The sequence below is a fragment of the Heteronotia binoei genome, chromosome 1 (assembly GCF_032191835.1).
Source record: "Heteronotia binoei isolate CCM8104 ecotype False Entrance Well chromosome 1, APGP_CSIRO_Hbin_v1, whole genome shotgun sequence".
NCBI lineage: Eukaryota > Metazoa > Chordata > Lepidosauria > Squamata > Gekkonidae > Heteronotia > Heteronotia binoei.
Genome location: NC_083223.1, coordinates 90,761,280 through 90,773,793, shown reverse-complemented (window position 1 = coordinate 90,773,793; position 12,514 = coordinate 90,761,280). Strand labels below are relative to the sequence as shown.

General features: G+C 45.0%; 1 protein-coding gene across 2 annotated transcripts in view; it reads left to right on the top strand.

The window, feature by feature from the left end:
- Window positions 1–12,514, top strand: part of FBXL4 (F-box and leucine rich repeat protein 4) — a 79,699-nt gene that overhangs the window by 52,408 nt on the left and 14,777 nt on the right. For both annotated transcript variants that reach the window (XM_060237490.1, XM_060237489.1), the window contains exon 7: window positions 8,860–8,931. In XM_060237490.1, the coding sequence (XP_060093473.1) occupies window positions 8,860–8,931 (72 nt within the window). The remainder of the gene's footprint in view (window positions 1–8,859; window positions 8,932–12,514) is intronic.

Genomic DNA, 12,514 nt, shown 5'->3' with positions numbered 1-12,514 from the left:
CCCCCCATTATGTCTCAAAGCAGAAATTATACGTTGGCTGCAGGAAAGCATCTGTGTGATACTCAGTGCACAGGCAATTAGGAATGGGGGGTTGAACTAATTTCTTATTTCCCCCCCTACTTTTTAGCCCTGTAAGGGCTCTTTTATTCAATAGCTGAGCTGTGGATAAGCTGTGAGCTGTGCATCATCTGTAAGGGGTGGGGAGAATAGCTAGACTTTGGTGGGACTGACAAAACTTTGGTAATGTCAGTGCTTCTGCACCAGTGTAATGAAGGAGAAAGGGGTATAGCAGGAACAGCAGTGAACGGTACAGAGCAGGGTTTCCCAAATTTCCAGCCCCCCCCCATGGCCTAGTTATTTTACACTTCTCCTTCGTGGCCCACTAAAATTTGGGGGTGGAGTCAAGAGACTTTGGGGGTGGGGGTGGGAGACAGGAAATGATGTCATTTCCTGTGATCTCACTTCTAGAGCACTCCCCCGAACCTGCCTGTTCATGTTACAGTGAACATGCAAACATCTTTTGTGAACATCTTTTTGTTAAAAAGTGCTACCATGTGTAATACTGCACTATGTTAGGGTTGCCAACTCCAGCTCCGGAAAGTACTGGAGATTTGGGGATGGTACCTGGGTAGGGCAGACTTAGGGGAGGAAGGCATTCAGCTGGGTGTGATGCCACAGAGTCTGTTATCTGAAGCTGCCATTTCCTCCTGGAGAACTGATCTCTGTGAGTTTGGATACCAGTTAGAATTCCAGGATATATCCCAGTCCCACCTGGAGGTTGGCAGCTAAACACAACATATTTCCTCAAAATAAGGTGCAACCAAGTGGCCCTGTCACTCAGCCATCAGCCACAGTTCTACCTTTGAAGTTGTGGATAAGTTCAGCTCCAGGCAAAACGCATGCCACTCTTGCTGTTGCTCTCTCATCTGCTCTCTTTCTCCCTCTCTCCCCATTGCTGTCGCTCTCTCTATCCCCCCTCACTTTCTCACTGCTGCTCTCTCTCTTGCTGTCATTCTCTTGCTCTCCCCCTCACTGTCGCTCTTTCTCTCTCTTTCGCCCTTGCTACTGCTCTCTCTCTCGCTGCCACTCTCTCCCTCTCTTGCTGCCGCTTTCTATTGCTGCTCTCTCACTCTTCCACCGTAGCTATGGACCTTCCCTGAATTTATTTATTTTAGTAAATTTCTATTCCGCCCATTCCTGTAGGGCTCAGGGCAGAATACAACATATAATAAAACAATAAAATACAATAAAAACATTTTCTAAATAGACAACTCAGCAGCACTCAGATTACCATGACAATGCTGGCAATAAACTTTCCTTGAGCTGGAAAGAGTTCCCAGAAGGAAAAGAAGGTGAGGAAGACCCCAGATATTCAGTTCTTTCTGCCAGGGGTTTAAGAGAGCCAAGCCAATGTTTCTGTACACAGACAGAAAACAAAAACAATGGGTTGGAGCCTCTGGGCGTTTTCGCACTCACCTTCAAGTGGCACGACCACCCTCTTCACGCCGGAGGGTCTGCAGGGATTTCGCATAAGAAGCGCCGGAGCAGCCAAAAGAGCCGGAAAGTTCCGTCGCGAAACCCGCTCAAACGGAAACCGCCAAGAAGCAGGAAAACGTTTGAGCGGCTTTTGCGACGGAAGTCGCCGGCTCTTTTGGCTGCTCCGGCGCTTCTTATGCGAAATCCCTGCAGATCCTCCGGCGTGAAGAGGCTGGTCGCGCCACTTGAAGGTGAGTGCGAAAACGCCCACTGAGTTTTTCTCCTGGTGAAAAAAGAAGAGAATCAAACAAAATGCAAAAGAGAGGAGGGGGGGCTACACTAGGGAACTAGTCAAGACCAAGTGGAAAAGCTGGCTGGATCCAACTCTATATTTACAAAATATAAATGCTGACCATTGTGTTACATACTGGTGTTATTGGCCACATAACAGTACTTACATTAATATGATATATATATAATCAATATAATGTAGCAGAAGTGGCCAACGGTAGCTCTCCAGATGTTTTTAGCCTACAACTCCCATCATCCTCAGCCATTAGCCATGTTGGCTGGGGCTGATGAAAGTTGTAGGCAAAAAACATCTGGAGAGCTACCGTTGGCCACCCCTGTAATATAGTATAAAATTAATAATAATTAATTTAATAGACTTAATATCTTAATATGTACTCTGAAATGCATGTGTTTATTTAACAGTGCCCTTTTCCTTGGCTATGCCAAGTTGTATCAAGTTTATTGTTACAGTCAGTGACCAGCTTGTACAATCGAATCACATAAAACTTTTTGCATCAAAACCAGAATAAAACCAACAGTAGCATTTATAAAATTGGGTGCCTATGACTATTACAAAGAAATCGGAACCTTGGCTATGCTCCGGAGATATTTTCCCTATGTTATATGTCTGACTCAGACAAACAAGAAGCCTGCTTTGTTAACTTCTGGATTTGAGTCCAATAGCACCTGAGAGACCAACAAGATTTGGGGGGTATAAGCTTTGACTCTGATAAGCTTATATTCCCAAATCTTATTGGTCTCTCAGTTGCTCCTGGACTCAAACCTACTGCAAACTGACATGGCTACCCTCTGAAATTACTTTGTGACTTTAGATTTTGGTGAGTAGCCGTTTTGGTCTTAAGCAACAGAATAAAGTTAAGAGTCCAGTAGCACCTTTAAGACCAACAAATAACCAACTATTTCACATATACTTCTGAAGTCAACCTATTTCTTAGTTGTTTTCATCAAACTTACTGTGTGGTTCCTGCAAGTCTATAATCTCCTTAAGTTGAGAATGTCAGGTGGCACCCAGGGTCCAGATTTTGCCATCATTAAAGACTAGGGGACTAAGCAGTCAAGAAGTTTGCACATTGTGAAATTTAAGTCCCTAGTTTCCAGGTCTGGAGATGAGTTGTGCTGTCATAAAAGGGAACAAGCTTGCCCTTACCCCCTCTTGTAGGAGCAGAGTTTCACTCAGAGAGGAAATTAGTGATTTTGCCCTCTTCTTTCTCCCCACTGCAGTTGCCTGGTGTGCATGGCTATTAGTGCTTATAAGTCCCTCAACACCATCATTAAACTTAACCAAGGTCAGGTGAGGTTCTGGCAAGTGAGGAAGGTGTTGAAGATCCACAGTCCTTGCACTCATATTCAGCCCACATATTGTCTGTGTACAGAATCTTTAGGGACTGTCTACTCTCATATGAACCTAAATGACCATCATGGTCATAATTGGAGACCATGGTTTTGGGGGTAGGACCCTGAGAAAGGGATTCTTGAGCATGGAACCAAAACTGGAATTCCCTCTTCAGGGAGATATGCCTGTCCTCTTCATAGGACCAAGTCCTATGAGGAAAGGCTGAAGGAACTGAGTATGTTTAGTCTGGAAAAGAGACAACTGAGAGGTAAAATGATAACTATCTTCAAGTTGTTGAAGGGCTGTCATATAGCAGGGGTGTCAAACATGCAGCCTGAGGGCCAAATCAGGCCCCAGAGGGCTCCTATCAGGCCCATGAGTATCTCACTGTCATTTGCTTCCTCCTCTCTCTCTGCTTCCTTCTGCATCACAGCTTGCTTTGCCAGGCTTGCTCAATCACACAGGAGCTACAGAGCAAAGCCTCTCTTTTCTTCATTGGCTGACCAGTACATGAAGCAACCTATGTACAAAAGCTCACAATGCCCAGCCATGTTATGTTTTCCCTTAGGTCAGTGGTGTCAAACTTATTTGTTAGGAGGGCCGGATCTGACACAAATGGGACTTTGTGGGGCCGGGCCAAGAGTGTCATAAAATATAATGCCAGGCAGTGGAGATATAAACTTTATAATGGACACATACAGACCCAATTAAAGATATTTTAAAAAACTTAAAATACAAACATGCTTAAAACTCGTCCAATGGTTTAAGGTGGAAAGGTGGGGAACTAGTGGAATTTGGCAATGCAGTTTTTAAAATAAAAACATCAAGAAAAAGCACAAGGCTCTGACTCTGTGGAAACAATGAAATGGCATTGTAAACTTCTCCCCACCAGTCTACTCAGATTGGCAAAGTTTTTCCAGTATAATATCCCCCTTTGGCTGTCGGTTCCCACATTAGAGTACTCACTAGGTTAGGTCCATTCAGGAGAGATAAGCTGGTTGAAAGCAATCCTTTTTTGCAAAGACAACTCCAGGAAGCATAAGTTTCAGCTAGCTACAGGAAAGCTGAAAATGTAACCATCTCTACTCCATTTGAAACCATTGCAGAGTACAGACAAAGCTGCAAGGAAAATGTGGACTGGATCTTAAAATCCACCCCATATTTTCGTTGCAATACCCAGCAAAGAAAGGCAGGAAGAGCCTGGGACTCAGCCTGCAAGCTTCAAAGGGTGCTTCAAAACTGAAAGAGTCTCAGCCTGGGAGCTTCAAAGAGTCTGGGAGCTGTAAGAGCCTGGGAGCTTCAAAGGGTAAGGACAGGAGGGGGAGGAGGGGAGAGAAAAGATCCCTGCAGGCCTGATCAAAGCCTTGGGCAGGTCGGATGTGGCCTGCGGGTGGGTGTTTGACACCCCTGCCCTAGGTCTTAGGCTCAAAGCATTGACCATGAGATTTCTGTAATCGAAAGTAGGTTTGCAACTTACAGACACTTACCTGAACTACACCTGAACAGCATATGCAAGATTCCTACAGCACAGACATTGTCTCCAGATTTTGATGCAATAATTCAGAGCAAGAGGTTTCAGTTAACAGAAACTGTTAAATAAAATACTGCAGGAGTGATAATCTTTTAAGCATCTTTTAAAGTTTTTTTGAAAAATTCTTTAATTGTGTTTATGTCCTTTATAAAGTTCATATCTCCACTACCTGGTATTACATTTTATGACGCATGACCTGGCCGGACAAGGTTTCATTTATGTCAGATCTGGTTCTCATAACAAATGAGTTTGACACCCCTGAGAAGAGGATAGTTTGGAGTTGTTTCTGTTGCCCCAGAAGGTTGGACCATATCCAGTGGATTGAAATTAAATCAAAAGAGGTTTTGGCTAAACATTAGGAAGAACTTGACAGAGCAGTTCTTCAGTGGAACAGGCTTCCTTGAGAGTTAGTGGGCTCTCCTTCTTTGGAGGTTTTAAAACAGAGGCTAGATGGGCATCTGACAGCAATGCTGATTCTGTGAATTTAGGCAGACCATGAGGAGGAGGGCAGGAAGAGTTGCATCAGTGCTAAGTTCTTGTGGCCCTTTGTTATACTGTTTGAAATGCTGTTTGCCACTTTGTAGTCAGGAAGCAATTTTTCTCCAGGCCAGTTTTGCCAGGATCCTGGAGGGTTTCTCTCTTGCCCCCCCCCCCAATCTTCTGGGTGTGGAGCAAGTGTCACTGGGTTTGTAGAGGGAGATATTTGTGAGTTTTCTGCATTGTGCAGGGGGTTGGACTAGATGACCCTGGAGGTCCTTTCCAACTCTACAGTTCTTATTTTCTGCTAGCAGGTGTTCCGGCAATCCCTTACTGACCCTCTTTCTTGTTTGCTTTATGCTGTTTAAAAACAATGCATACATCTCAAAGTTGATTTTCAATGTCTTTTTAGTTCACTGCCTTGAGGTGGAAAGACAAAATGCTTTAAATGATTAAAGACACTTTGGACTTTAAAATAAAAATGTTTTAATATACAGACAGATTTAATCTGTTGAGTTCATGTTGAATCACTGAAAATGAGGCGTGAGATTACAAACCACATCTGAGCTATGAGTTAGAGAGCACTGGTGTTAGAAACCTGAATCATCTGCTAAGTGTATGAAAGAACAATCTCTAGATACAAGGGTGTCTAACTCATTTGTTATGAGGGCCATATCTGACGTAAATGAGATGTTGTTGGGCTGGCCCATGGCAGGCTGTGTGTACCTATTTAAGATTAGGTAGCAGAGATGTAAACTTTATAAAGAACACAAGCAAACACAATTAAAGATTTTTTTAAAAAAAACACTTAAAATGTTAGCACTCATTGGTCTTAAAGGTGCTTTCTTTGTATTTCTCCTTTGTGATCCAGGGAACTGGGCAAAGGAAGCTCTGGCTCTTTTCTTCCTTCCGCAGGGGACCAGGGGAAGGAAGCTCTGACTCTTTCCTTCCTTCCCCAGGGGGAGGAGCCTCAGCCAATAGAAGGAAGAGAGGCTTGGCTCAGTAGCTCTGCTGTGCAATTGAGAGAGCCTGGAAAACAAGCTCTCCCCCCCCCTCCTCAAGGGAGGAGACTCAGCCAATGGAGAAAATAGAGGTTTTGCTCTGTAGCTCCTGTGCTGTTGAGCAAGCCTGGCATTACAAGCTGTTATGCAGAAGGAAGCAAGAGAGAGGGAGAAGGAAACAGCCAGTTGTTCAGGGGCCTGATAGCAGCCCTCTGTGGGCCTGATTCGGCTTCATGTTTGACACCCCTGCTATAGAAGAAAAGACCAGGCTAGGTGGAAACTAGACTTCCAAATTTCAGGTTATCTGGAATAATGCACTATTAGGGTTGCCAAGTCTAATTCAGAAAATATCTAGGGACTTTGAGGGTGGAGCCGGGAGACTTTGGGGCGGAGCCAGACTTTTCCATTTCCAAAATAAATGCATAAAAATACAGCAATGCAGTTCACCTGAATAGTCACCATTTCCTCATCCCCCAATAGCTGCAATTCTAGTAAATGAAAGTGTAAACACACAAAAAGCAGCCAAAATGCACAGAGTTTGCAAGTTCACATTTTTGTGATCTCACTGGGGCTTTACTCACAGGAACTGCTTTTCTTCAAACTAACACAGGCAAACAAAAGAGAGAGAGGTGGAGTTTTCCTCTATCCCATGAAAGTGTAAACACACAAAAAGCAGCCAAAATGCTGTATCCCAAAGACTCTGCCTCCCCTACAAAGACTTCTGAAAAGTACTCTCTCTCTCTGGGTCTAGTTCCTCCACAACGACATCTGACAATTACAAGGGCTACGCTGCTCTCTTTTTCTCTCACATGCACACACTTCTACTTGTTGTGAAATGAAAGCAAAACAAACAGAGGCTCTGCTTCTGACCCTTTCCCATGAAGTACTTCCTGCTTCCTGCTCAACTTTAAAGGGGCGCACACACACAAAGAGGCATTTTAAAATGGGACCTGTTTGCAGGTTTCTTAACCTGTGAGAAATCTAGAGGTAGTGGTGGCTGTGGGGGCATGTCTTCCCCCTGCCTCCCAGCTGGCTGGGGGTGGGGGGAAGCCTGTAAAACCGGGGGATCTCCCGCTGGGACCTGGGGATTGGGAAGCCTATGCACTATACATTTTCTGTGGCAGTTATCTTTGAATTATAGAAGGCTGTGTATGTTTGTTTGTGTTTTGGTTATGAAATTAGTTCAAATAACATTAGTATGCCTGTAACTGTACATTATGCATAATTACAATACTTATTAAATGTACAGATATTGGAAAGCTCTTCAGTATTAAATAAAAATAGTTTAGTTAGTTTCTGCCCTTTTCCTCTTTCTCTATAATTTTCTGGAATTCTCTAGAGACTAAACCTATTCACTCATCTTGTCTGTAAGTTAAAAGAAGTTCAGTCAGGACTCATTTGTGTCATTAATCAATAATAATGATCTATAAAGACTGCAGTGTTGAAGAGGATCATACAACGTATGTCTGGATGCTGAATTTCAGTGTTTACTTGGAAAAAATGGCAAATCACTATTTAACTTCTAACAAGGTTATCAGTACCTACAATTATCTGTGTAATTTTTTTTAGCTGATGCTCTTGTTGTTATGCCAGCACAACATTACAGATCATGATATTACCCTGATATTGCAAACAGATATCCTGGCTCAAATGTTTCACCTTAGATTGCCAGATAGTTAAACAGTGTTTAAATAAAGTTCTTGGCAAATGGTTAGCAATCAGATGCTTTTCTTGTATTTATCTTTTTAGTAAGAACTGAATAGGAGTCTTGTATAAATACTATAAATCTTCCAAGGGAACATGTATAAAACTTGCCAGGTTTATAGTAAGTGTAACAAATAGAGAGATAATTTTTATACAGTATTAGAAATTAAGCATTTAAAACTTTTCTCTGTAATTCTGCTGGTTCCCAGGTCATTTTTTATCCATTCAATCATAGTGTTTCTGGACTGAAAGTCAAGCTGAACAGTGTGTGTGTGTTTAATTTTGGAATTATGCTAATTTTGAATGGGGTAGTGTATGTATGAATAAATGACATTTCAGTACTCTTGTTAAACAAAAGGTACCAATTTGCAAGGTGGATTTGATATTTTGGTAGATCCTGATTTACTTTGTTTTAATGATGTAGTACTTTACTGTAATCAGTGTGGCCACATTTAACATTGCAGAAACATGACTGTAAAGTGCACGTTATATTTCTTTCCATCTGTATGTGGACAGTGACAGGTGCTCAAGGGTGTCAGTATACTTGTCAGCAAGAGAATCCTGTGACATTAAAGTCACCAGCTCGATCCTTATAATGTATGACTCTATTGGCAGTTCCATCAGGCTGTAGCCGATCAGTGAATGTCAGAGATGCTGCACTTTTCCAGGATGTCACCAGCCCTTTATGTTTTTGGTTTGGCCTTGCTTGTTGTTTGAACTTACCAGACTTCTAAGAGCTTTCCTAAGGGAAATGAACTGATAGGTCATGGGAATAAAGGTGTCTTTAGGGCATGCAAAACCACATCCAGAGTGACTTATTATATAAAGGCTTGTAATGATTACCTTGACTCTAAGCCAATCAATGGTTGGATCATCTGGGGACTCATTAAATGGCATTTGCGGTGTCTGTTACCTAGGTTTTGAGATGAATTTCAGGGAAAGCAGTGACAGCCTTTAATGTCTAATTGACCCTTTCTCTTTGTTTTGCTTTCTATATTTGCTTCTGATGTGTTCCCCAATGGCAGCAAACAGCAATGCTCAGCATTCTAAACTTCTGTTCAGAACTTCAGCACCTCAGCCTGGGTAGCTGTGTAATGGTAAGTTCTTAAAGTTCAAAAGCATGCATATGATTCCCAAATACGGAGTCCTCAGCCCTGTTATGGGATGGAAATAGGTTGTTACTGATCTTTGTTATTATACTAAAACATTCTGTAGAGTAATAAAATGAATGTATGGTTACAGATTTGTTTCTAGAGAAAAGTGTGATCTTAGTGAAATCTTATGTGAGCTCTGTACTCCTAAAGAAGGAAAAGAAGAATCTCCTGTACCTTTTAGTTGTTTTTCTTTCAATTTCTTTGTGGGGTTTTTTGTGTGTGAATGTGTGTGTGCACCTGGATGTCTGACCTCTATTGGGGGCATGGAGGATTTCAAAGAGGTGGCTGAATAAACCCTACCTGCCTTCCAGGCTCTGGTATTCCAAGGAGGTCTCCCATCCAAGTGCTTGCCAGAATCAACCCTGTTTAGCTTCTCAGATCTGACAAGATTGGGCTTGCCTGGCCTGTCCAGGTCAGAACCTTTATAGCTGTTTTTAGATCCCTTGTCAGAAAGAGCAGTGTAGAGTTTTCTTTCAGTGCAGCTATATGGAAGTTGTTCTAAAGGACAGGCCATTCATATGTACCCCTAACTTTATGAATATGACAGTTTTCACCATATTCTCTCTCTCATGGGAGCTTTTTTGGGGGGGGATGGGCAGTGGTTGTAAAAATAGAGCATCCCTCTGCAAATGACATTCTTGATTTATTGGGTAGTATGTCATAATTTATTCTTTTTCATTGTTTGTCCTATAAGGAGATTAATATTCCTTTCCTAAGATACAACAAATGATCTTCTTCGTGGTCTCTGTGCATCACACTGATGGGATATAGGCGCCCGCGCCGATCTCGATCGGTATTCTTGAAAGCTGCGGATTTCCGCGCCGCGGACCCAGTGCGCATGCGCAGAAGCCCCACCGCGCATGCTCACAGGGACCGCAGCAGACATCCCGCCAGTTCTCTTCTGACCGCCGTTCGGATCAGTCGATCTTCACCACGGTCGGTAGAACCCTTTCTTGGAAGTTGCGTTGTTACTCTTTGAACTCTGTTAGGACTTTACTCGGACTTTTATTCGGACTTTACAATTTCTTTAAGGATTTGGGGGCGAGGGAACCGGACTTCTTAAAGGATTTTCCCTTTCAGCCCGTTTTCCCGCCTTTTCCCCCCCCTCCATCTCCCTCAGTGCCCACTCTCCCCGCATGGAAAAGCGGTGGGGATTTTTCAAAAGGTGTGCGGACTGCGGCAGCAAGATCGCCCCCCCTGACGAGCATACCCTTTGCCTCTTCTGTCTGGGAGAAACCCATATTCCGGACGCCTGTGCGCACTGCCCGAAGTTTTCCTGCCAGGCAAAGAAGAACCGAGCTGGTCGCTTAGCAGCAGCGCTAATGGAAAAGGCGCTATCGCCTAAAAAGGTGTCGACGGCGATGCACAAGCCGTCGGCATTGGAGTCGGTCGCTACCGACAAAGCCCCTTCCGACGCCAATCACCCCACAAGAACGGGGTCGGCATCTAAGTCGGACTCCTCCACTCCTGCAAAACGGCCAAGGGAGGAGAAGGGTTCTCAGTCGGGAGCAAAGAAGAAGAAGAAGTCCGACAAACACCGGTCGGCCACAACTTCGCTCCCGACGTCACCACCGGAATCGGCAGCTAAGATACCACCTTTGAAGCCCTTTGCTTCACCTCGCCGCCGACTAAGCCCTCCGGTGCTGGCTTCGATGTCCACGCAAATCGCCATCTCTTCGGACTCCGATCGCGATTTGGACTTGACTCAACGATCGGGGACAAAAGATAGCCCTCTTGAGATGCATACGGTGGAAGAATCTGCTCGGTCCCGGTCACCGGTCTGAGCCCCGTCGGTCAGTCCCGGGAGTCAACGAGGCCATAGCCCAAACAGAGGTCGGTCTACCACACCTCAACGCGGAGTTTTCAGACGAGACTACCCAGACAGCCCACGCAAAGACGACAACAGCCTTCGGCATCGACACCGATCCTGAGACTCTGAAGAGAGGTCCCTCCATAGAGAGCCCTCTCCGCTCCGAAAACCACTGCCACCAATGTCCTGGGATCAGAGACAGTGGCAATACTTATACGGGTCCTGTCCGATGCCCTCCATGTTCCCGTGGTTCCCCCCGAGGCAGTTAGACTGGGACCAACAATCTGAAGCTCATACCGCACCTCATACCGGACCCCACGACACGCGCCCTCGGCATCGATGTCGAGACCGACGACCACTGCTTCTCCCAAGAGACAAAAGACCTCGCCGGGCTCGCGGAGCGCGGAACGGCGTAAGACCCAAGAGTCACTGAAAGCCCCGGAGACTCCTAAGCATTCCTCTGAGCGCTCGGAGTCGAGAGAGGGTTTCCCCGAATCGGATGAAGGTTCACTTCAGGAGGATCAGGGCACTTCCTCCCCAGAGGAGCCGGCTCCATCGAACAAAGTGGGGGATGAACAACCTATATCCCCCTCTGAGGATCTGAAATCTTATGGGGATTTAGTTAAAAGGATGGCCCAAACTCTATCGCTATCGACGGTTCAACCCAAGCCGATAGTAACCGACAACGTGTTTGACATAGTCCAATTAGACACCTCGACGGTTGTCGCCCTACCCCTTACGACGGTCATGCTCCATACTGCCAAGGCATCTTGGGACAAACCGGCATCGACCCCGATAAGCTCCCGTAGACTGGATCACATGTATCGTGTCCAGGAGGCCACAGCAGAGTTTTTGTTTAACCATCCGAAACCAAACTCTGTTGTAGTAGCTTCGTCCTCGAAAGCGAGAAAGACTCACGCTTCCCCCCCAGACAAAGAGGGGAAGAAGCTGGACAATCTGGGCAGAAGATTTTACACTGCGGGCTCACTTGGAGTGAAGGTCGCGAATTATGGGGCATGCATGGGGCGCTACCAGTATGCCCTTTGGGAGCAACTGTCGAATTTACCAGACCTTTCAGAACAAACCAGGCAGGCAATGAAAAAGATCCAGAGAGAAGGCATAACATTAGCCAAGCAGCAAATCAACTCTGCAAAACACGCTGGTGACATCTCAGCGAAGACACTTACCTCAGCGATTACTCTGCGTCGCCACTCGTGGCTGCGATCGACGGCACTCCAGCCGGATACACAGTCTTATGTCGAAGACCTCCCTTTCGATGGGAACGGCTTATTCAGCTCCAATACCGACTCTGTATTACAAGAGATGGATAAAAGTATCAGAACATCACGGAATCTCGGAGTCCCCATCTCAGCTAGATCTCAGGGTAAACGTACCTGGAGCAAGCAGTGGAGCAAGAAACAGTTTCCCAAACAATCCTCTGAACAGCAATGGAAACCAAAAGGTTCGGCAACCTATTCCAAACCATCATATGGCCAAAAACCAAAGTACTCCCCAACTTCAGCACAGTCATCCAGGCAAAAGGGGAGCAGACCACCCAAACAGGGCCTTTGACTGCCTTTTCCCTTCCCCCCCCCCCTCCCCAGCAACCAGGGCCATACCAGACTTCTCCCTTATTTCCAGGCATGGTCCTCGATTACTACAGACAAATGGGTTTTGGCGATAATCCGGCTGGGTTATCTAATCGAATTTCGAGAA